The sequence below is a fragment of the Marmota monax genome, unplaced genomic scaffold (genome assembly GCF_021218885.2).
Source record: "Marmota monax isolate L192 unplaced genomic scaffold, Marmota_monax_Labrador192_F-V1.1 WCK01_AAM20220418_F8-fsc00181, whole genome shotgun sequence".
NCBI lineage: Eukaryota > Metazoa > Chordata > Mammalia > Rodentia > Sciuridae > Marmota > Marmota monax.
Genome location: NW_026694276.1, coordinates 1776139 through 1801793, shown reverse-complemented (window position 1 = coordinate 1801793; position 25655 = coordinate 1776139). Strand labels below are relative to the sequence as shown.

Genomic DNA, 25655 nt, shown 5'->3' with positions numbered 1-25655 from the left:
CAAGAACTAAGACAACTCTGGAGATGGCTTATCCCAAACCATCACTGTTTTGAGGACTCCAAAACATGCTCTTTTGATAGTCAATTAGTTGCATTTCCTTCATATAAAGAAATGCAGCAAAAAAATACATACTTATTTAAGAGAAACTACAGGACTTAAATGGATTTACAGTGGTATTAACATCTATTAACCACTGGGAGGAGCTGGGCTAGTTTGAATTCATTTATCAGCACCAAGGAATTCGTGGCTAGAGTTGACTGTTGTAGAGAGCAACTAAAATAATTTTAGAACAGGCACTCACACAGGATAAGGATATTAATACCCTATCTTTTTTGCCTGCTAATGTAAGCATTTCAAACATTATAAGAGGACAGACCATTAACACATATTTTAAAATTTTCTTTATTTCAGAACTGCCTTTATGTACAGACATCATAAAAAAAAATGCACAGACAATGGAGATTTTCCAAGGAATAGGAGCTGGAAGTAAAACTTAAGGGCAACTGGAGAACTGAAATTGTCCCAGAGTAGTTCTGAGGATCACTCTTGCTTAAATGTCCTTGATAACCTCTTCGAGTTCTTCCTTTGTGAACATGTGGAAATTCTGGCCAGGCTGCACTGTGGCTAGCTGGAAAGAAAACAGAAAGGGGTTTATAAGTTAGGCTTGATTCCCTGATGATAGCCCTAGCATGGTCAGGAGAAAACTGTGTTGGTGATGCAGCTGTTCATTAGGAACTAAGGGATCTGCTGTCCCAGGGATATCCTTTCCAGGCAGCAGGTCCCTAAAATAGCTCTCTGACTACAAAATAAAAACTCTTATTGACCAAATTTTCTATTTTGAGGTTAACCTACAATGTAATAGTTAACCAAATGCCTGGCATCACTGTTAATTCTTGAAGTTAGCAGCAAAGTACATGGAGTCAGTACTCTTTTTTCTGTTAAGAATCCTATAGAAATATAAAGTGTATTTATATACTTGCATATACTTCTGTGTATGACTTGGGTTACTTGGCCACTCTGTGCCTTTATTTTCTCATCTGTAAAATGGGGATAATAATACTACTTATAGATTAGTTTTAAGGATTAATATAAGAAACACCAAATAATTGCTAACTATTATTGTTAGATATTTTCTCTAGAACTGTATGTGTGGCAACTTAACAGAAAGGTTTGCTTTGTTTTTTAAAAGGACTGACCATGAAAAGACTCCATAAAAAATGGCACAGGAAGTCAGTTGTGACTGATGATATTAGAAATAACAAACAGTTCAGATTATAATTTATTAAACCAACAAAAAACAAGGGTCAAAAGATGGCTTCAAATTTAACTTTACTATGTTTTACATTATCTGTGATGATCACAGTCCCATGTTTTTTGGTCAATCCTGAAGAAAAGGTATCATTTCACATTTGCTGCAAAGCCTTTATGTTTGTTTTAAATGTCATTCCTTTTTTTTTTTTAATTTTAAAATTAAACATACTAGGGCATTTTTAAGTAATATTCATTACTGATTAAGCTGATTAAGTTTCTTTTTTTTTAAATTTTTTTTGGTACCAGGGATTGAATTAATATAATTTGAAAGTTGCCAGGCAGAATTAGCATAACCCAGTTACATGATGTTTATTATTTCCTGCCTCATTTGTAAGTAAAACTCAGAAAAAAAAAGACTGTTGCACATCTTAAGAAATCTACTCTGGGAACAACTTAAAAAAAAAAAAAAAGTTCTCTAAAAGCCTGCAGTCTCCTCTGGAGTCTACCAAAAGATATATCCAATTACACAAAATGTCAGGAGTCCCAAATACATTTGCATAATATTACAAGAGTTAAAATATAGAAATTGGGCAAACTCTGTATAGAACAGTCCTACAGAACTAAGATGCAAATCAGTAATAATAGGGTTTAAACCAAGTATCACCTTCAGGTAGTTATTCATCATTAGATGAGAAAAATTTACATTTACATAATGATGTTATTTACATAATGAATAGGAAGCACATTTTTCTATATTCTTGCTTTCAAAAAACCTGTGAAGCAGGTATAATAGATATTTTCTTTCATTTACACCATCAATAATTAATTTGAATACTAGACGCAGTTGTACAAGGGACTAAAGATCCAAAGATGAAGAAAAATCTATCTTTTATTAAGGGCACTGGATGCCAAAAGCTTTCAATGTCAGTTAAGTGTTATAATAAAGCTTAACATACATAAAAGAGTGACCAAGGAGCCCAGGAAGGCATCAAGGAGAAGAAACCTTTGAATAGTAGTATACTGAAGAATGGCAAGAATGGGTTAGACAGCCAAGGAGACGATGGGCAGACTCATTGCACAAATGCATAAAAGCATGAGACATGATGTATTTGCAAAACAAATGCTGTATATGGCTGTAGCAGAGGATGCACATGGAGTAAGATGAAATGAGAGGGCCTTGATGCAGGGTGGGGGTCAGAGCTCACAGATGAGTATCTTATAGTAGTTAAAAGTACAGGACCTAAAAGTACAGACCTGGGTGCAAATACTGACTCTACCATCTACCAGTTACCATTTACCAAATGGTACCAGTTACTATTTACCAAAGCCTAGGTTTCCTCATCTGTAAAATGAAAACAGGAATATCTATCTTAAGAGTTGTGAGGATAAAAGATATACATGTAAAATGCTTAACAAAGTACCTAACAGATTAGACATATGATTTAAATTGCCATAAAAAGAAGTTTGGAATTTATCCTGTACACATTAGGAGTAAGATAAGATTTTTAAAGTGGATAACAATTAATATTGGATGTGAATTGAAAAATCCACTCCAGTAGCACAAGAATGAGGGGGAAAAATGGGTTGAAACAGAGGAGAGCAAGGCTGTAGGAAGGGAAAACTAGTTAGAAGACCTCTGAAAAATATATAAGGGAAATGCAAAATGGGGACCTGAACAAAAGAAGGTACCTGAAATAAGAATTGAGAAGGGGTATTTACATGAGAATTATTTTTACAAAGGGATAAAACACAATTTAATAAAGAGAAAGGGAAATCAAAATATTTCAGGTTTTGGTATGAATGACAAGAACATGGGTGCTATCATCAACTAGCATTAGAAACAGAAGAAGAAGAAGAAGAAATGATTTTCTGGAAAGAAAATAATTTTAATTTTGGAATTGTCATATTTGAGATGAATGCTTCAGAAATTTCAAATAATAATGATGCAGAAATTTCAAATAATAATGATCAGATAATCTGACAAACAGGAAGTTTTACAGAATCCAATCTTCTCTTTCTCATGGAAACACTAGAGTCATGAGAACATAAGGGAGACAGGAAAGGAAGGGCTGTAGAGGAAAGGCTCCCTCATGCTGGTCTTCTTAGACTGACCATCAGAGTTACTGGAGGAGCTTTCCAAAGTACAGATCTCTGAACTTCATTTCCAGAGACTCTTATAGGCAGACAGGCTTAGAAAGCATGGTGGAATGAATAGTCTTGAACAACTGGAAGTGCCCCTTTTTAAAAAAAATATTTATTTATTAGTTGTAGTTGAACAACTACATATTTATGTATTTTTATGTGATGCTAAGGATCAAACCCAGGGCCTCGCACGTGCTAGGCAAGTGCTCTACCACTGAGCCACAATCCCAGGCCCAAGGAAGTGCCCTTTTTTAATGTGAAGAAATCTATTATCAGGGAGATTAATGACAGAGCCACACCTGATGCTCATTGCAAAGCAATACTGTAGTGTCACTGAAAGTAAACAAGCAAGAAAACATCTCTGTAGTTTCAGTTGAACCAAATAGGCCTCAGAGCCTTTGCTATGGAATCAAGAGCTATATTTGAATTCTTCTGAGGTGGCAAGGACATAATCTTATTCAGTACCAAAGAAAACAAAGTTCTAGAAAGGAACTGACAAAATCGTTCCTAAGGATTGAGTTGGGAGTATCATACTATTATTGCACCTCGTCATTTCAGAGACAGGGGAGAAGGGGAAGTATTTTCAGATCCTTGTTAAGGTTTTAAAAAAACAAAAAACATTGTATTTATGAATTAAGTTTTTCACTAAAGAACTATGTTAAACTCTTCTCCCTCCACTGCTTGAGGAGCAAGCCAAACCCCCTCACCACACTCTCAAACTCCCAATTCTAGGCTAGTGTCTTCTTTTGTCCCCTTCATGACAGCCTATGAAGTGAGTATACTGGTGAGACATTTACCAACAACATTCCTAAGTACTCTTCACTCTTCTGTTCTTAACTAGTCAATCTCCCATTGGGCATTAATCCAACCATCCATTTTCTCATGAGTGAGGCTAACATTCTGGTAGGTACTGATTGGTTAAATTACTGATTTATGATTACTGCATTAGTTGGACTTTAAAATTTTTAACTGAAATATAATATTTAGGGCAGGGTATATAACTCAGTGGCAGAGCTCTTGCCTGGTATGCATGAGAACATGGGTTGGATCCTTAGCACCACAAAAAAGGATTTTTATACACCCACACACTCGTATGTAAAAATATACATGCGTGTGTGTGTGTGTATATATATATATATATGTATATATGTATTTATATATAATATAAATATATACTAATGTATTATGGTTTGGATGCGAGGTGTCCCTCAAAAGCTCATATGTGAGCAATGAAGAAGGTTTAGGAGCAAAGATTGGGTTATGACAGCCTTAACCCAAACAATGAATTAATTCCCCGATGAAATTAACTAAGTGGTAAGTGGGTAGGGTATGGCTAGAGGAAGTGAGTCACTGGAGGCATGCCTTTGGGGTATGTATTTTGTATTTGGCGAGCAGAATCTCTCTTGGCTTTCCTCTGTCACATTCTTCCACCATGTCACATTTTTCCTCATCTTGAGCCGCAAGGAATGGAGCCAGCTGTCCATGGACTGAGACCTCTGAAACCGTGAGCCCTCAGATAAATTTTTTCTCCCCTAAAATTGTTCTGGTCAGTCTTTGTTACAGCAGTGAAAAAGCTGACTAAGACACTATTCCTCCAAGGGTAAGCTCTATCCTGACTTTTAAGAACAATCTGTCCCCTGATTCCAGCTTCAGCTAGTATTCTGAGGTAACCCAGTAATCCTTTTAACTCATCTCCATCTTCCCTTTTCCAAATATTTCCCTTTTTTTTTTTTATTTTAAAGTATTTTTTTAGTTGATGGGCACAATATCTTTATTTTATTTGTTTATTTTTTTTCTGTGGTGCGGGGCAATGAACCCAATGCTTCAGGCAATGCAGGCAAGTGCTCTACCACTGAACCACAACCCCAGCCCAATATTTCCCATTGTTAACTTGACTATTGCATTCACCCTTGCTCAGCAGGTAACCTAACAATAAGCAAATAAAGAACATCTTTCCCAATTTACCTCCAAAACAACCTGTCACCATCTGATCCATGTATCTCCAATCTTATATCTTGCCATTCTCCTATCTTCCATACATCCCACACCCAGCAGTCAGATAAAAACCTTGGAATTCCATTTTAAACAGTTATTTTACATCTTTGAGCCTCTGCACATATTGCTCCCTCTTCCTGAAATACACTTTTACTCCCTTTCTCCAGACATCATTACCTCTTCTAGGATGTTTTCCTAATGTTCTAAGTTATATGTTCACATGTTAATCTGTTCTTTAGAAGTTTCACCCTAGGCTCTTATTGTCCATATTTCTCCATACTGCGCAGTACTACTTAATTAGGTATTGAAATTTCTGTTATGTATCCCTGGCATTTGGCACAGAACTTGCTATATAGAGGGCTACTCATGATGCTGAACTAATTTTACTTATTTATTTATTTTTGTAGTTGTAAATGGACAGCATGCCTTTATTTGTTTATTTTTATGCGGTGCTGAGGATCGAACCCAGTGCCTCACACGTTAGGCAAGCACTCTGCCACTGAGCTACAACCCCAGCCCTAATATTACTTTTTGAAACGAACTCCTTCCTTTGTACCATGTCTTCCCTCTTCTAGAACTTCTCTATCACCATTGAATCTCATCTTTTGTTTAACTTTTTTTTATCCACTAGTTTCCTCAGTTTAAAAAAGTATTTAAGTTTTTCCCATCCTTAAGGAGACAAAAGTCATTTTCTTTAATGCTGCCTTCTGCTCACATTAATCAGTCTTCTCGACATAGCAGCACCTCCCTTTCACTCTTTAACTCACTGAACTCTGGCTTCTTTCATCACCACTTTACTGTAGCTACTTATTGAAATGCTATCAATATCCTAAAGACTGAGCATATATAATTTTCTTGATCCAGTCAATCTTCAGCAATGGGGGTTATGATATCCGAAAAAACAGTAAAATAGAAAAATACCTCTATGTTAGTTGCATTCAGCTTCTCCTCCATTACTTGTTTAAGGATGATGAGTGAAGATTTGATGGCTTCTTTCAGTGTCATAGACTTGAAACAAAAAGGGTGAGAAAATGAGCCATTAATTGTATATAATCCCTCCTTCCTTCAGATTTCCCTTTTATCCCCTGAAGAAATTATTTAGCAAATATTAATAAATCAAACATTAATTTGTGCAGGGCACTATAACCACCTCCAAAATTCAGGCAAATGGTAAGTAGTTAAATACACTTATTCGGAGGAAAAAATGCCTCATTTTGAACCACAGAATCACCAACTTTCATACAGTAAATGACCTTTAAGGAAGTTGAAGGGGCAGCACTCTCTAGTGTATATCTGAATTCCTTGTTTAATTTAGAAGATAACATAATATTAGTGATCTCTCATAAATAATGCCCAAATGGTTTAGAAAACCCACTCTTTTTATATCCTATGTGTACCTAATTTTTTCCACATGTAAGATCAACATTACAGGCACACCTTATTTCACTGTATTAGCAGATACTATATTTTTTTTACAAATAGAGCTGTGTCAATCCTGCACTGATCAAGTCTGCTGGTAACATTTTTAACAGTATGTGCTCACTTAAGTGTCTGTGTGTCACAATTTGGGAATCCTCACAACACTTCAAACTTAATTAGTATTACATTGTTATGGTGATCTTTTATCAGTGATCTTTGATGTTTCTATTGTAATGGCTTTGAATTAGCACAAACCAATCCCACATGATAAATTAAAAAAAAATATATGATGAATCTAACTGATAAATATAGCAAGTGTTCTGACTACTCCACTGACCAGCCATTACATCATTTCTTTCCTTCTCCTGAAGCCTCCCTATTCCCTTAGACACAATAATGCTGAAATTAAGCCAATTAATAGCTCTACAATGGCCTCTAAGTGTTCAAGTGAAAGGAGGAGTTGTTTGTCTCTACTTTAAATCAAAAGCTAGAAATGATTAAGCTTAGTAAGGGAGGCATATCAAAAGCCAAGACAGGCTAAAAGCTAGGCCTCTTGTGCCAAACAGTTAGCCAAGCTGAAAATGCAGAGGAAATAAACTCTTGATGGAAATTAAAAGTGCTACTCCACTGAATACACGAATGATAAGTGAAATAGCTTTATGGCTGGTATAAGGAAAAGTTTTAGTAGTCTGGATGGATGAAACCAGCCACAACATTACCTTAAGCCAAAGCCTAAACCAGTACAAGGCCCTAACTGTCTTCTATTCTACGAAGGCTATGGAAGGGTGAGGACACTACAGAAGAAGAATTAGAAGCTAGCAGAAGTAGATTCATAAAAAAGCAAGGTGAGGGGCTGGGGCTGTGACTCAGCGGTAATGCACTTGCCTGGCATGTGTGAGGCACTGGGTTTGATTCTCAGCACCACATATAAATAAATGAATAAAATAAGGGTTCATTAATAACTAAAAAAATATTAAAAAAAAAAAAGAAAGAAAGAAAAGAAAGGTGAAAAAGTAAGTTCTAATGTAGAGGCTGAAGCAATTTATCCAGATCTAGTTAAGATCACTGACAAAGGTGGCTACACTAACCAACAGATTTTCAATGTTGATGAAACAGCCTATATCAGAAGATGCCATCTATTACCTTCATCATAGCTACAGAGAAATCAGTGCTTAGCTTCAAAGAACAGAATGACTCTCTTGTTACAGCTGGTAAATAAGTTAATGCAGCTGGTAATTAAGTTGAAGCTGATGCCCAATTCCATTCTAAAACTCTTTAGGCCCTTAATATACTAAAGAAATACACTAAATTCAGTCTGCTTATACTCTTTTAAAAAGGAACAAAGCCTATGTGACAGCACATCTGTTAACAAAGTTTACTGAATATCTTAAGATTACAATGGAGACCTACTGCTCAGAAAGATTCCCTTCAAAATCTTACTGCCAGTTGACAATGTACCCAGTCATGCAATAGTTTGATGGGGATGTACAATCAGATTAATTCTGTTTTCATGCCTGCTAACACAACACCCATTCCACAGCCTTTAGATCAAGGAATAATTTCAACTTTTGAGTCTTAACATTAAAAAACAGCTTTTAAGAGTATAGCTTCCTATGATGGATCTAAGCAAAATAAATGAAATCTTCTGGAAAGATTCACCATTCTAGATTCCATTGAGAACATTCATGTTTCATGGAAGGAGCTCAACATACTGAATTCACAGGAGTTTGAAAGAAGTTGGTTCCGGTCCTCTTGAATGATTGTGAGGGGTTCAAGACTTCATTAAAGGAAGTGATTTGCAGATGTAGTGGAAATAACAACAAACTACAATTACAAATGGAGCCTGAAGATGTGCCTGAATTGCTGCAATCTTGTGACAAAACTAACAGATGAGAAGTTGCTTCTCAAGGATGAGCAAAGAAAGTGGTTTCTTAAGATGGAATCTACTTCTGATGAAGGTCCTGTGAATGCTATTGAAAATTTCAACAATTTGGAATATTACATAAATTTAGTTGATGAAGCAGCAGCAGAGTTTGACTCCAATTTTGAAAGAAGCTGTGTGGGCAAATGCTATCAGACAGCATCACATGCTACAAAGACATCTTTCATGAAGGGAAGTCAGTCAATGGTAGTTGTGTGGTGATGGGGGTTGAGGGAAGTGTTCTATATCTTGTTTTCAGTTCTGGTTCTAAAGATATACACAATAGTCAAAACTTATAGAACTAAACTCTTTTTTTTGTTTTTAATATTTTATTTATTTTTATGTGGTGCTGAGGATCGAACACAGGGCCTCGCACGTGCTAATTTACCGCTAAGCCACAACCCTAGCCCTAGAACTGAACTCTTAAGGTCTATACATTTTATTACATGTAAATTATGCCTTTACTTAAAAGATAGTAATAAAAGTTGTGAGAATGCTTGATTACCTTGTGGTAAACTTCTTGCAAGGAGCTCTGGGCACCCTCTGAAGCAGAGCCAATTGCTCGAGCATCACATTGTACAAAAGTCCCAGATGGGTCCATATGAAACCTGCAAAACCCCAAAGGAGAATTAAAATGCTTAAGAACGGTGGCATTTTATGCAACAAACATCTCACTAAAAAAAAAATAAAAAATAAAAATACAGGGGCTGGGGTTGTGGCTCAATGATAGAGTGCTTGCTTAGCATGCACAAGGCACTGGGTTGGATTCTCAGCATTACATAAATGTAAAATAAAGATATTGTGTCCATCTAAAACTTAAGAATAAATATTTTTTTTAAAAAATACAAATGCTTGGCCCTGTAGTAAGGGAATAGTGAGGCACAGCTCCAAAAAAGATGTTCTATGTTTTGAAAAACTTTTAAAAAAGGATAGATCTTTTAAAAAAGGATATAAGAAAATTGCTAATGTCCTCAGGATTTAGAAGAGAAGTATAGTATATATAAATTGGCACTTGTATATGCCTATCTAATATTTGAGAATGAGAATCAGATCAACACTCCAAAGAAAAACTCTAAAACATATCCTGACTTTAGTAATAGGTTACCTCTAATTTTTTCCAGAATTAGCACTGGTTCCAATCATGGAGTTCTTCATAGATCCCTAAATTTGCTTGTATAAACAGCACAGCCACCAAACTTTAGAGCTAAAAACCCTTCTATTTTTCCAAATCTAAAATAATTTCTTAGTTTATTTACACTACTAGCCCCTGATCCAAATTAAAATAATTACTATTCTCCCCAAAAAGGAAGAAACAATGGCAAAATGGTACTTACAGCTGGGGTCCTTTCTCATCAACTCCTCCAAATAACAGTGCTACTCCAAAGGGACGAGACTAGAACCAAAAAGAAGCAGTATTATGATAAGTGGCTATAAATTAAGCAGGTGAGAGAGGCTGGGAAAGGTATGTACCGAGAACAAATGTTCCAAGTTCTTCAGAACAGTGAGTGAGTTCAACACAAGCATCACACTCACCATGGCACCTGGATCTGCATCTTCTTCTCCAAACTGTAGGGCCAGATTGGATACAGCCTGGGTCACACTCTCTACCGTCATTGTCTCATTGTAGGTAAACCAATGGTTCTGGGAGAAGAGCACAAAATGGTACACCTTTCTAATAAGACAGTCCACCATCTTACTGCTTATCCCTTTGAAATGTGATTGGAAACTGAAGGCTCAAGCATGTTTCTCCTAGACTATGGTTGTTTGGAACTGCAGGAGAAATAGCTCTGGAAATAAACATATCAAAAGGACTAAGCAAGGTCTGAACTAGAGGGTTACTCCTTTGAAAAAAAGGGTTAACTCCTACAAACACCAAATTTAGTCTTCTCACACAGCAAATGCTATATCAAGTACCACTTTCCCTGGTCAAAGATTCTATCTTATAATTCTGTTATAAAGTACTTATTACTTAAGTACTGACAAATTTGTGAATAAGGGCAAAAAATTTTACCTTGAGATATTTTTTTTCCTTATTAGCCTACTCTCTAGGCTATAGGTACACAGCTAAAAATAAAATAAAAACCCCAGCATTCCTAACAAGTATTTGTTGCCTAATACAACTCACTATTTACCAGAGAAGAAGTTACCTACAAGATGGCAGGAAAGGCGGTTGTAGGGAGAATGTTACTTAACTATGACCACTTCCTGCCACGGGGCTCCCAAAGAAAGTCAATGGGGGAACAGAATGTAGTGTGATGCATGCATTATATATGATGAATCAAGAAGACGAAGACTGTCACCTCTATTGACCAGAGCTTCCTTAAAACTGCAATGATTAGGTAGCTAAATCTAAGCCCCAGGAAGTGGGGATTCTACCCAAAATCATTCCCAAGTGTTGCAACTAATACTGACACCTGAAATGTAGCCCAGGAAGCTTTATCACCAATAAATAAACAAGGAACTGAAGCATCAGAGTAAAAAAGTAGAAAAGATGCTTATTTACCTGTGTCTCCACTCTGGCCTTATCGATTAAAGTCTTAGCATCAGCAATTAGCCCACTCATGGCACAACCTGTAATATAAAAGCAACAGTGACACAGAGGCCAAATCCTTATAAATCCTTTTATCAACTCAGGAAAACACTGAAATTGTGGAGTGGAATAATGCCAGCAATCCCATGGCAATATAACCAATAGATGGGAAATCATTGGCACTAAACCCCAGTATAATGATGATACAAAAAAAGAAGAAAACAACCATTCACAATGGCATAGAAATCTAGATAGTTTGATGGAAGACAGAGAACAGCAGCAGCCAACCAAACATGAATTTCCATGTAGAACATCCCTGAAAATCCCTTTAGCACTCTTTGTAGGCCATGATGCATTTTTGAACTAAGTAAATCCTAACAACCCAACCTGAGAAATAAGAAAAAGGAAACTACCTCATTATGTGCTATAGTGGAAGACCTCAAAATAATATCAAAAGCCTTTTTACCTCTCTATTCCAAACAAACCAACTAGTTACGTTAGAGAGAAAATTTGCCTAATGGTCCAAGATGCCATGGTTATGGCTAGAACTGTTAACTTATAGATGATATCTCAAGCCTAAATCTCAGCCTAGGGGTATCTCTCTCAAGTTTCAGAGCTATAAGGTCAAATGACTCCCTTAATGTATCTACTGGGATATACAGCTCAATCTTCTCATCTTATTCTCCTTCTAGACCCTGTCTTCTTCCTTGGTCCTCACAACCAATCAGATTCCAAGTTTTCTCAGTCTCTATCTGATTAGCCTATCTGGCATTAGTCCCTTCCCCTCTGTTCTCTGGTCATTGTCTTGCTTAAGGTCTTGTCATCCCTTTGCTTTGACAATTAAAAAATTTCTTATCTGGTCTCCCTGCCTCCATTCTCAGCCCTTTACCCTACCTTTAACATTGTTATCAGAATGTTCTTTCTAAAATTCTAAAGGGAACTACCTCACTTCTTAAAAGTTTAATCATCAAAGCAAAAGGATCAAGTCCAAGCTCCTTAGCAGGGTAAAAAGGGAATCCTATATTCTGACCCCAGAGTCATCTCTTGCCGTAGTTCGCCTCACAGTCATACTGAAGTGTTTGCGCATTTATATTTTATACAGCCATACCTTGGTTCATTTCTATTTCTTCTGATTAGAATGCTTTTCCTGTGTTACACTAAGTTTCCTTATCTTTCAGAATGAAATTCAGCTCAAGCATCACCCTCATGGAATCCTTTTCTGAAAGCTGCCCTATCACTAGCCTCAGGCAAAACTATTTTTTTTCCTCCTTTATGACCCTACCGAGCACACACTAGAATCTTTCTTAATACCTGTACCACTTAACTACATTTACTTATTTATACATGTCCAGCATAACATTTAGATTGTAAGCTCCTAGAAGACAAGGACTGTCTTTTTTCCTGTCTGTATCCCTGGTGTCTTGCACAATGTTTATTCCCTATTTGCTGAATTAAAATGACATTGGCCTTCATCCAAAAGAAAAGTGGTTTGAGATAAAGTAAACACAAAACATTCTAATTTTAACAGATTAAATCTGTTTCGATATTTAAAACGATATTATACCATGTTCCCAGTCACCACAGCATTTTTCTTTGCCTTCAAGCATTAATTATTTTACCAATGTTTCATTAATTAGATGGCTAGGCAGGTTAAAACATTTTTAGATAGTTGGGATGGGGTTGTGGCTCAGCAGTAGAGCGCTTGCCTACCACATGTGAAGCCCTGGGTTCAATCCTCAGCACCACATAAAAATAAAAGTAGTAAAGGTGTTATGTCCAATTATAACTAAAAAATAAATATTTAAAGAAACTTTAGATAGTTAACTAAAATTCCATGCTATAAATAAACAGAACTATTCACCCTGTAATACTACAATGTCAGAAGCTAAGGCAAGAGAATTACAGTAAAGACCAAAGAAAGTGGGGAGGGGAGGATAAGGAATAAAAAGATAAATCTGAAAACAGGAAGACTGATCTGATCAAAGTCTAAAATACTTTTTCCCCCCTTTAGCTGCCATCTTGTGTCACAATATGAAAAATGGAATACTGAAATCAATACACCTGAGATTTCTCTCATGACCTGTGCTTTTTATCAACTTGTTAGTCTTAGAACCAATCGTTTTAGTTATCAATATTCCATCACTTTTAAGTGTCTTAGGAATAATATTCCTTCTTACATGTATCAAAACTCATACTGAACAATGAGTTCTGGGTTGCAAAAGAGGATTTTTTTTTTTCACCTCAAGCTCCCAAACTCCATCCCATCCTCAGGCTCTTAGGCACCCAGTAACAAGGTGGCAGAAGGGAACCAGACCATTTGCCCCTTAAAATCTGATCTCTCTCAGCAACCCGGGGGAGGTTCCTTAAGTCTTTGTCCACAAGCTAAACAAAACCACATACAAGTTCTATCAAAGTCTATTACTCTTATAATTCTCAGAACCTTAGACCTTCCACTTGAGAATTCCTCTTTTCTTAGTTGACACCCTAGTCTCTCACACATGACAGCCTGCTCTGTAACTTCTTTCTACTCCTAAAATTAAGCACACTGGCCTACTGCCTGGAAAATGATAGCTAGCCAGGGGACAAGGCATTCATCTCATGAATCTCCCCTTTGGAACAACACAGAACTAATAAACCCAGACAAGATTCCTACAAAACAGCTTTCCCCTACTCCTTACCTATATGGGCATCAATCTCTACAATTTTCTCAATGCTGCTAGGCTCCATGAGTGGGGAGGTAATTCTTTTCTCCACAGCTAGGCATACACCTTCTGATGTCTGGATCCCAATGGCTGTAGAACCAAGCTAAAAAGAAACATGTTATGGTTACCATGTACAAATCAAAGAACAGTGTCACATGCTCACCAGAAATCTCTCTGTACATCTTCACCAGACCGAAACTTTGATTATCCATGGCTAGTATGCAGAGAGAACAAGAAGCACCCTAATAAATAATACAATGCTACTGTCAATAGCAAGACCATAGATTTATAGAATTCTGAGCTTCTGAAAAGGAAGTCTAATAGTCTTTAAATCATCTGAAAATGATCCCTTCTAATGCCAATTTTAGAAGGGAGAAAGGGATTCTAAAGTTCTAAACAGAGAGGGCAAGAAAGTAATAAAGCCCTAACTTTTTTCTGTACTTTGTCTCTTTTCACCTTTGCTGTCCACTTTGGCCTGTCCCAAAAGAGGACATTCCCCAAACCTATATGACATGGGGGCGGGGAGAATGACCACCATCACTACTGACAACATTAAAGTACAAATTTAATCTAAGCTCATTAATTTAATCCAGTAGAGCTTAAATTCATCTCTATCTCTATGCAATACTCCTAGTCATCAACCTCTACATGTCTCAGTTTCCCACCTGCAAAATGAGGATAATAATACCTACATCAAGAAGGATAAACATTAATGAATTAATATATAATACATAAAGTGGAATCTACCATATAATAATTCAACAAATGTTATTATATGACTTCTACTTAGTCTCATCTATTTATTTATTATGTGGTATTGGGGATCAAATCCAGAGCCTTGAACATGCTACGCAAGCACTCCACCACTGAGTTAATCCCTAGCCTATAGTCTCATCCTTAATCATTAACTGCAATGCATGGTACAGCCTAATCTAATAAAATGCTATTTTTATATTTCTTCTCTCAAGAACTAATATCTCACTGTATTATCTATAGCAATATCTAAGTAAGCTTCCAGTGCCCTCTTAATCTAAGGCCACCTTTCCCTTCCAACTTCATCACTCAATATTCTCCAACAAAACTCCTCTCTCAGGTATAGCCCACCCGATTTGTTCAAGCCATTATTATCACTTAGCCTTGCACACCTGTTAAAGCAATCTCCCCTGGAATACAGTTTTCCTTCTGTCTCTCCAAATTTTCTCCTTTATTCATAAAGCCTTGCATATGACCGCACTCTCCTCTGAATTTCCATTATATTTAATTAGGTCTATAAAGCAATAACTGCCAAATATGAGCATCAGACTTGAGCCCATTATTACAAAGGGTTCCAAAGAATTCCATCAATCTTTATGTATAATAGGCTTACCATGTCTACAGACTAAACCATGTCTCACACATTATTTTTCAAATATGTAAAGTTGAGACTTTATTTAGAACTGTTATTAAAAGTCTGTGGATAATGTCTGATTAAAAAAAAATGTAAGTCCGAGTCTAGATATATAATACCAAGAATGTTATCAGCTAAGACAGTTTAAAGTATTGCCTCTGGGAAGCTGAAAATAGATGGGCAAGCTTCAGGGATTGCTGTTTTTGTTATGCAATTTATAGAACTATTTTGCCTTCTGACTCTAATATCACATGTATACGCACCTAAAAATTTAAAAACAAACATTCAGAAACCCATCGCCAGAAAATTCCACATAGTGCTTAGTTTTTCTAATTGTTTTATATATTCCAATCTAAAAAAGGTCAATATTTCTGAGATAGGATATTTTCTAAAATATATCCAAATTCAAAAAAATTTCATTTTACATTTATATTTCCTTCCAGATATTTCAATATGATACTTCTATCTAAATTTCTCCTACATATCTTTGTGGGAACTGGAGAGAGGAGGAAGTGAGGGAACATTTGAACTATGTAATATTTCTTGAATATAACTAACTAGCATAGTAACCAATATGGATAGGCTTGATAGAATATAGCAATTTTGACATTAACATTGATTCCACTCCTTCCCCCAAAACACCTACTCATAGGCACTTTTTTCCTTTTCTTTGCTGGATACATTTCACCTATACCATTCAGTATCAACATTTCTACAGTCAGTTGTTCTCTAGTTCCTCTGATACAACTCAAGTCTTAATGGTTAGCAAAATGCTTTCTCATTGGCCACGCATGCATGAGTTGCTAAAGCAATAAACAGGTTGTTTAACCCCTAAGCACCTAATTTTCACAATGGTTAGGTCTCATTAATTAAGGACCATATTACTATTTCTATCCTAGCTCAACCTAGGACTACAAAGATCAGATACTTTATAGTCTCTAGATAATCTAGAAATTACTGACCCTAAGGAATTTTAAAAGCTGAGGTTTACTCTTGGCTTGCACATCCAGGCAGAACTATTATCTTAGCTGAGGCCCCAGATTAATATTACAGCTTGGACTTCTGATGGTCTGACACTTCCTAGTAATATTTTCAACACAAAGCAAAGACATCAGAATAGAAAAAGGCACTTGCAGCTGGCACATCATTTTCTGCACCAGTAACACTATGTTTCCACTTTCACTTCTATGACTTCAGCTAACCAGAATCTCTTTCCCCTTTCCCAGATTCCTTTTCTTTTTTAAAATTTTTGGTATTAAAGATTGAATGCAGAGGCACTTAACAATCGAGCCACATCCCTATCCCTTTTTATTTTCTTGAGACAGGGTCTCACTAAGTTGTTTAGGGTCTCCCTAAATTGTTAAGGCTTGGACTTACCTGAAACTTGAGATCCTCCTGCCTCAGTCTGGGATTAATCTTAGTCACTGGGATTATAGGCATCGCCACTACCCCCAGCTTTCCTACTCCTTGTAGCAAAGGTAACTGAGAAACAAAATACCTTTCTTCAGGTATTTTAATTCTAAGAGGAATTGTCCTATGGAAAATCTGTGTGATCAAAGGCAAACTAGGATTCCAGTGGCTAGGGAGGCTGAGGTACAAGGACAACAAGTTTAAGGCCAGCATGAGTAACTTAGAGAGGCCTCAGCAACTTAATGATACTCTGTTTCAAAATAAAATATAAAAAGAGGTGGGGATGTGGCTCAGTGGTAAAGTGCCCCTGGGTGCATTCCCTGGTACAAAAAAAAAAAAAAAACTAGGACAAATTGAAAGAATCTTCAGGAAGTTAGAATTTGATTTGAGGATAAACTCTAAACCACCATTAACTATTTCAAACAAGATAAGCTACTTTGTGAGAAAATACCTGCCACTAGAACTCTACAAATAGATGCTGTTTAGAACTATATAGATAATTCAAACAGAATGAAGGATTGGACTAGATCACTGATTTTCAACTTCTTTTAAGTATAGAAAAACTGGGGCCTGTTGTCTGGGCCTTAACCCAGATAAATAAATAAATTGGAATTTCTGGGGTGGGGCCTGGACATTGTTTTACTTTCTTTCTTCTAAGCATTCCCCATAGATTCCTTTTCAACACAATATTTGAAGATTTTAGATACATGTTTCCTACAACTCTTTTGTTTTTCCTTAAACATTTACCAATTGAAAAGCTATTTAGATAACCCATAATTTAACAAATATAGTTTCTACAGGATAACCAATTTTAAGTATAGACATCTTACTAATTTGTGGAATAATATTTGCTACATGTTTGATTTTATGTTACTAGATCAATTTATCTTTTATTCAGTCCCTAGTACCTAATACACATTCAAAACTTTACCAATAAGAAAACAATAGAGGTGGGAGTTCATAACCCACTTGAATCAAAGTGTGGAATATGATATGTCAAGAAATTTGTAATGTTTTGAACAACCAACAATAAAAAATTAAAAAAAATTAAAAAAAAATAAATGCAAATAAATAAAATGAACTTTATCATTTGCCCTAAAAAAAAAAAAAAAGAAAAGAAAACAATAGAGGTAATTAATTACATGATCTGATCAAGTAACAGAAGGGTCAACACTAGATTTCTACAACCTCTTTATATCCCAGAGGATTATAAACCTAAATGTGTACCTCCATCCCCACTAGAAAAAGCTTATTAAATAATTATGAATTACTAACCTGCTCAAAAAGTTTTAATGTAGATGTTAGGAATAAGATTGAAATTGTTATAAAAATAGTTAATAATGGCTGGTTAAAGGGAAATATGAAAACACTATCTAAAGGAATGGCTAAACACATTTACTCAAATGTTCTGCTAGCAAAATGTGAGGTTGCCATAATTTCAAAACCTATGCTACTTGCTAAAATACCTTGATAGCTTCAATGGCATACTCCACTTGAAATAATCTTCCTTCAGGAGAAAAAGTATTCACGCCCCTGTAATTGATTAAAAAAAAAAAGGTATTAAAAAACTGTCAAAAAAAAAAAAAAGTGAATCATATAGACAGACACTGAACTCAAGTTTCTTATTGGGTGCAGTGGCACACAGCTGCTATAATCCCAGCAACTTGGGAGGCTAAGACAAGAGAATTCCAAATTTGAAGCCTGCCTCAGCAATTTAGCAAGATCCTATCTCAAAACAAAAAATAAAAAAGGTCCAGGGATTTAGCTCAGTGGTGAAGCATCCCTGGGGGTTCAATCCCCAGTATGCCCCCCAAAATCAAATTCTTTAACTAGCTTAGATGACTACAGGCTATGCATGTTTTCATTACTCTGTACTTTGCCCACAACAATCTCATGGGTTTTTTTGTACATTAACAATATAAGACAATAGAACTTCTTGAGGCAATCTGTAGGCTTTTAGCCTTTTTTTTTTTTTTTGTACATTAACAAATATGTATAGTCCCTTAAGGCACTATAGAACACTTCTGCCCCACTCTCACCAAGTCTTCCCAAACTGATCAATAAGAGGAGGTGAATTTTCTGCCTCAATTCTAAATTAACCCAGATCAATCCTGAATCAATTTACCAATTCCTTTGATAAGTTCATGTCACAAAATTATCATGCAATTACCAAGGAAATGTGTATTATTCCTTATCCCCTTCCCATTATGTGCATTTGACATTAAAATCTTATTTTTAAGCACAAGTTATTCACAGGTACATTTCTCTAGTTATTTATAGGAAGTAATACGGTTATTTTAACAATACACTGTAGTTCTTAAAGTTTAACCCAGTTCATTCACTTAATAGATTACTGTCAGACTGCTTTTCACCCTAAACTATGTTCTCCACCTTTTCTTGCTCTTATGGAGACAAGGCACCAATCATAGTGTACATATACAAGCTTTCAGTATACAATAAACACTCAAAAAATAACTGAGCTGGACATGGTGGTGCACGCAACTTGGGAGACTGAGACAGGAGGATCATATGTTCAAAGCCAGCCTCAGCAACTTAGAGAGGCCCTAAGCAACTCAGTGAGGCTGTCTTAAAATACAAAAAAGGGCTGGGATACGGCTCAGTGGTTAAGTGCCTCTGGGTTCAATTCCTGGAACCAAAACAATTTTTTAATTTTTTTTTTTAAAGTACAAATGAGATACTGAGGTTATAGCTCAGTGGTAGAGCACTTGCCTCACACATGTGAGGCACTGGGTTCAACCCTCAGCACCACATAAAAATAAATAAAATAAATAAAGATGTTGTGTCTATCTTTACAAAAAAAAAAAGTACAAATGAATGAAAATGCTTATCACACCTTATTAATGGAGTCTGAACTTTATAATAGGTAGCATATAGTATAATATTCTAAATTTGTTTAACCAAAACTCTTTTTAAAAAAATATTTTTAGGGGCTGGGGTTGTGGCTCAGCAGTAGATCGCTCGCTTCACACGTGAGAGGCCCTGGGTTCGATCCTCAGCACCACATAAATAAATAGAGATATTGTGTTCAATTACAACTAAAAAATTTTTTAGTTGTAGATGGACACAATACCTTTATTTTATTTATTTATTTTTATGTGGTGCTGAGGATCAAACCCAGTGCCTCATACATTGAGGCAAGTGCTCCACCACTGAGCCACAACCCCAGCTAACCAAACACCCGTTTTTTTTTCAAGAAAATTTTATATGTGGTCCCAAAATGTAAACCAGACAATAAAAGTTGGCACTTGCTGATCATTCTCTATATGTCTGGCTTTATGACTTAACTCACTTAATCCTCTAAGTAGTCCTAAGAAATAGTCTCCTAAGGTAGATAGTACTTTATAGGTGAGGAAATTGAGGCATATAGAGGTTAAGTAAGTTGCCCAAAGTTACACAGCATATAAAAGGCAGAGCTGGAGTTAGAATTTAGGCAATAGGTCATACTGCCAGAGACCAAGTCCTCAACAGTTCCACTATCCTGCCTATGAGAATTAAACTAGCTAAACTGGGGGATGGAGAGAGAATTTCACCATCCTAGCTCTCATTTGCTGAGTTTAATATCCCTGTAGCCATTTAAAAGGAAGTTCAGAGCTCTAAAGAACAGTTTAAAAACCACTGAAAGAAAAGTCTGAGGTCAGAAAACCCAGGATTGAGTTCTAATTTTGCCAGTTGTTTGCTTTTAACTCCAGAAACAAACAAACAAAAAAAAGGATAATGCTTGACCTGCCTTATCATAATACATTGGAAAATTGATTTGCTGAGTACAAAATAATTCTACAAACTATGGGGCTCTGGTCTTGGCCATCATCCCAAACTTTACTGTCTCCTTCAGCCATTTCATAGATGCTATGCATCAAATCTCCAAATCTCTATTACCAGTTTGACTTATTTCCTAATTAATTTAAATTCCTGATCAACATTTCCATTTGGATATTCTATTAGCAACTAACATTCAACATTTTCCAATCTGAAATATTTCTCTTCAAATATTGTCACCTTGGAAACTCAGGTTCATCTTTCACTGTTTCTAACTAGTTCAGTCTTATTTTTATAACACCTCCAACCTCCTTGTTCCCCAAACTAGAAAGTTCTGAATGATTTGAACCATTCCTCCCCATCTTCTCCCATATTCTGTTATATGACAAGTCATACCAATTCATAGGAAATACCTCTTCACAGTAACAATCACTCTTCCTTCCATTCTCATTACTTTTATTACCTTTCACCTAACTATTGTAATAGCCACCTAACTGGTATTGACTCTACCTTTCACCTATTATAACAGTGTCCTAACTGGTACTCACTCTTTCCTCCAACCCAGTCAAGTAATTTTTCTATAAAACACAAAGTATGGCCCGGCACAGTGGCAAAAACCTGTAATCCCAGCAACTCGGGAGGTTGAGATAGGAGGATCCCAAGTTCAAAGCCAGCCTCAGCAAGGCCCCAGGTAAGTTAGTAAGGCCCTGACTCAAAATTAAAAAAAATTTTTTAAAGGGCTGCGAATGTGTTTTGCAGGGGGAGACACACAATTTTGATCATGTAACTTCTGAAATAAATTAACAGCACTTAGTTGCTTACAGAGTAAAACCCAAACTCCTTAACCTAATATTAAATACCAGCCAATATCTAGCACAATTCTGTCTTCCCCATATTTCCTACTATTTATTCCTATAACATGTATCATATGTGCTATCAGACAAGACTTTTCTCAGACATGTCTTATGCTTTCTTATTTATTTCCCCTCCTTTGTTCATTCTATATTCTCAAACTAAAAGCTATTGACTCTTCACTGTCTTTATTAAAATCCTTCTTCAAGACCAGCTTAAATATCAGCTCCTTTGTGAAGTTTTCCATGAATCCCTAATATTAAATGCAACCTCTCATCAGAACTTCCAGTGTTGATTTCAATTCCTCTGATGTCATCAATACACTTCTGTCTCCTACTAGTTACTTTTGTAAATAGTTCTTTATAAGATAGTCTCCTACACAAGAGCAAGTATCTTGATCTCATACACTGCTGTACCATTTCAACCCAAAACAGTGTACCTTGTACACAGAAAATATTCAAGTACATTAGTTAAGCAAATAAGAAAGGGCTATATTTGCCAGGCACATGGCACATACCTATAATCCCAGTGATTATGGAAGCTGAGGCAGGAGGATACCAAGTTCAAGGCAAGTCTGGGCAACTTTGCCAGATCCTGTCTCAAAATAAGGACTGGGGGTATAGCTCAGGGGTAGAGAATGCCCCTAGAATCAATTCCTGGCAAAAGGGAGGGGGGGGGGCAGCTGTATTTTGGGCATTCTTGAGAAGGTAGGAAAACAACACAAAACAATATATATATATATATATATATATATATATATATATTTAGCAAATGACCACAAGGTTTAATAAAGGGTTTCTGAAAAGGAACACAATTTTCCCATATACACTTAATTCAAAATTATATCACCCAACATGATTCTCTGCAATGCCCTAGAGGCTAAATACTCACTAACAAAGACATTTTACTTGACAGCAGAAAAAATGTTGGTTTTAAAACTTCACATACACCTTCTATGAGTCAGTAGAGGGATGAAAAGTGGTAGCTTCAGGTGATGAAACCACGACAGGGTCAACATATACTTGACAAGGAAAGCAGCTTCTCAATTTATCTAGTACAAAAGAAAATGTCTTTTTCTAGCTTTTTAATAAACTTAAACAGCCATTGGAAAACTTATCTGATCAAATAGAAAGTGAAAGTAAAAATATCTACAGCACAATTCAGTATTACTTAGCATTCCCAAGCTCTAGGGGGGAAAAAAAAACCAAACTTTTAAATAAATACAACCTCACAATTTTGAATTTTGAAAACATTACATTTGGTTTTCAACAACACTAAATTTGCTTTAAAGTTTTACAAAAGTCAGAAAAACCCTGGTCAAGCGAAACCAGCTGGATGGGAAAACTCCTGATAACCTTTCTAAATTCTGCTTCACATAAAATCAAGAGACCAGACAACATATCTGGGCATAGCTGAGATCTAGCCTTTGCGCTTTTGCAGAAACTGTACATCCTAGCATGCCCTATTATAAACAGATTTCATAGTCTTCAGTTGCTTTTTATTCACATTTTGCTTAAAAAAAAAAAAGTCATACTTAGCACGAAAAGATAAACTGGGGAGGGGTGACCCCCTAATCTTCTCCGGGTTAAAGGTCGGAGTTCTGGGCCCCTACAGCTTCCTCCCCCAGCACAAACCCGAGCTTCTCGCTTCCGCACTAAGAATCAGTAGTGACTCAGCTGTAGAGCAAGTGCGGCCGATTTGCTCCGGATGAGCTTGGGGAATCACCGGAGGGCCTGGGTAGGGCAAGAGATCGCCAGGTCTGGCCAGACCCGGGTTCCCGGGGCGCCCCATGACACTGCAGAACCCAGGCCGCGGCCGGGCCCGGGGCCCACCCACCTACCCACAATCCCGACCCGTTTTCTCCATGCTGCACAGACCTGTCGTACTCGGACCGGGTGAGGAACATAGCGAGGACGAGGGAAGGTGGCAGTGGCTACGAGGGGATTCCGAGGACCAACACGACTCCAACAGCACCCAACTAAACCACACGGCCACAGCACCTAAGGCCCCCTTCGGCTCCCAACTGCGCGTGTGCCCGCGACCTCTTTAGCCCGCCCTCCTGTGCCTGTCTCCTATTGGCCGGTCTTAGTTCTCGGAGAGGTGATTGGGCCAAGGCGCTTCCTCAGCGGACCTCAGCTAGCTCTGATGGGGCGGGACAAGAGGCGTTCTTCCGCTTTACCTTGCGGGTGGTTGCTAGGGGCGCTGGGAACTCGAGGCGTGTGGTGAGAGTAAGCCTTTTGGAGGTCTGAGCCAGTCCCAAGTTGGGCAGCTCGGAGAGTTTGTGAAAAGAGTTAAGCTGTGAGAATCCAGACTTATAGGTCCCTCGCCTGTTCCCTTAATATCATCTAGAGGGCTTTGATGTCGTTTCCTCCTCGCGTTTCACCTGTCCAGCTCTTCGCAGGACTCCGCGCTCTGCGCACTCAGCTGTCTCCGGACTCTGCGGAAGACTCCAGCGAAGATGCGAATCCTACAGTGGGTCTGAATCAGAGTGCTGGTTCCTTCAGCTAAACTGGCACGTTTGTTGAGAAAAGTTGGTGGGTTTTAGTCTGTAAGAAAATCTTCAGGCCGGGCGCGGTGGTGCACGCCTGTAATCCCAAGGCTCGAGAGGCTGAGGCAGGAGGATCGCGAGTTCAAAGCCAGCCTCAGCAACTCAGTGAGACCCTGACTCTAAATAAAATGCAAAATAGGGCTGGGGATGTGGTTTATTGGTTGAGTGCCCCTGAGTTCAATCCCACAGTACTCCCCGCCCCCCGCCAAAAAAATAAAGTCTTCAAATTTCCGCATGAATTTTTGCCTGCCGTTTATGGCAATTGAACCAGCTCTTACTTTGGATTCCCTCCTCCAACCACCTGATTATCCAGAGCTCAGGATCCTCGATTCAGTTTTTCTGTTACTCAGGAAAAATAAGTGCCTTCCTTTTCTGTGCTTCTTGCTTCTTTTCCCTAAGGATAGAAGAGCAACTTCATAGCTTCGTAGAAATACTGTAAATCAATTATTTGTTTAAGAAAGAGGCAGTTAAGTATATGATGGGTGGGTAGGGAGATGTTCGCCAAAGGGTACAAAGTTTCAGATGGGACCAATACGTTCTAGACATGTATTACACAGCAGAGTGACTAAGTTAACAATCAATACTTGAATATTGCTAACAGGGTAGATCTAAATGTTCTCAATATAAAAAAAGTGACATGATGGATATATTAATTAGCTTGATTTAATCAAACAGATACAATATCAAAACATCATGTTCTGTACCAGAAATATGCACAATTTATATTTGTCTGTTATAGCTTAATGAAATGCAAGGTCTGTAAGAGGAAGGAATAAATCATTTAATGGGAAATATTTGCCTGGAAGAGAAATACCCATATTCCATTTCCAGCTATTAATGTGATAGTACTGGTCAAATCTTTAATCTCTCCAGGCCACACTTGGCCCTACATTAGGTTTGTAAGTCACCAAGGCATTTCAATGGTGGGAGAAATGTAGAAATATGCCTTTTTGGTAATAATATCTTTTCTCCAGCATTTATTTTCTGGCTTCTCCTTCCTGAATTAGTTTTGTAATCTCCTAGCAAATCAGATGTTTGGCACTATTAAAACTGAGGAGAAAGTCCAGATAATAGTCTAGTCCTTAGGATTCTGTTACATTTCTAAGAGTGGTCACCTTTTAGCTTTCTTGTCAGGTTTCTGACAGACTCTCTTGTCAGCTTGACAATAGCTTTATTGAAAAGTGTTGTTTATAAATTCACTACACCTATTCTTTAGAAGTTCTTTACTATTATGGGTACTTAAGTATATTTCCTGAACTCTTAGGCATGCAAGGTACTCTGCAGCCTCTAAAATATCAGAAACAATGGTAAATGTCTTACAAAATGTATTCAGTTTCTCTGGTTAAATGTTTGTATTACATATAACATAAATGAGGGGGAGTCACAGGTAGCTCATTGTGGGTAAGAAGGGAAATCTAGGTGCACAAAAATCCAGCACCTAGTATAATGTCTTGCCGATAAATGTTCAATAATAATTGTTTCACTAAAAGTTGAACCATATGTCCCTCTGTTAGTGCTGGGCCTGATGGCATAGGCCTGTAATTCTAGCTACTCAGAAGGCTGAGGCAGGAGTTTGAGGTCAGCCTGGGCAACTTAGCAAGACCCTTAGCAACCTAGTGAGACCCTGTCTCAAAATTAAAAAAAGGACGGAGATGTAGGTCAATAGTAAAGTGCCCCTGGGTTCAATCTCCAGTACCAAGAAATTAAAAAATTAAAATAAA

General features: G+C 37.1%; 1 protein-coding gene and 1 pseudogene across 2 annotated transcripts; both read right to left on the bottom strand.

Annotated features, from left to right (window-relative positions):
• Window positions 1-386: 386 nt before the first annotated feature.
• Psma5 (proteasome 20S subunit alpha 5) lies at window positions 387-23425 on the bottom strand. Of its 2 annotated transcripts, XM_046467255.2 has the most exons (9): window positions 23264-23425; window positions 18224-18290; window positions 13937-14063; window positions 11232-11299; window positions 10262-10369; window positions 10063-10121; window positions 9234-9336; window positions 6310-6396; window positions 387-628 (listed from the first exon to the last, which is right to left on the bottom strand). In XM_046467255.2, exons 1-9 carry the CDS (start codon window positions 23290-23292, stop codon window positions 551-553), a joined length of 726 nt encoding a protein of 241 aa, XP_046323211.1. In that variant the 5' UTR covers window positions 23293-23425; the 3' UTR covers window positions 387-550. The 2 variants fall into 2 exon arrangements, with proteins under 2 accessions (XP_046323211.1, XP_046323212.1); XM_046467256.2 differs by lacking the exon at window positions 18224-18290 and having other exon boundaries at window positions 23264-23412.
• LOC124108750 (small nucleolar RNA SNORA40) lies at window positions 13421-13566 on the bottom strand (annotated as a pseudogene).
• Window positions 23426-25655: the final 2230 nt, after the last annotated feature.

Bases quoted from the DNA above. Each gene is read 5' to 3' on its own strand.
- Psma5 (XM_046467255.2), bottom strand. From the start codon at position 23,292: ATGTTCCTCACCCGGTCCGAGTACGACAG. The intron at 14,064-18,223 runs GTATTTTAGCAA...GTTTCTTTTTAG, and splicing joins ATGCCATTGAAGCTATCAAG to CTTGGTTCTACAGCCATTGG. The intron at 6,397-9,233 runs GTAATCAAGCAT...TTTTGTTTCAAG, and splicing joins TGCAAGAAGTTTACCACAAG to TCTATGACACTGAAAGAAGC.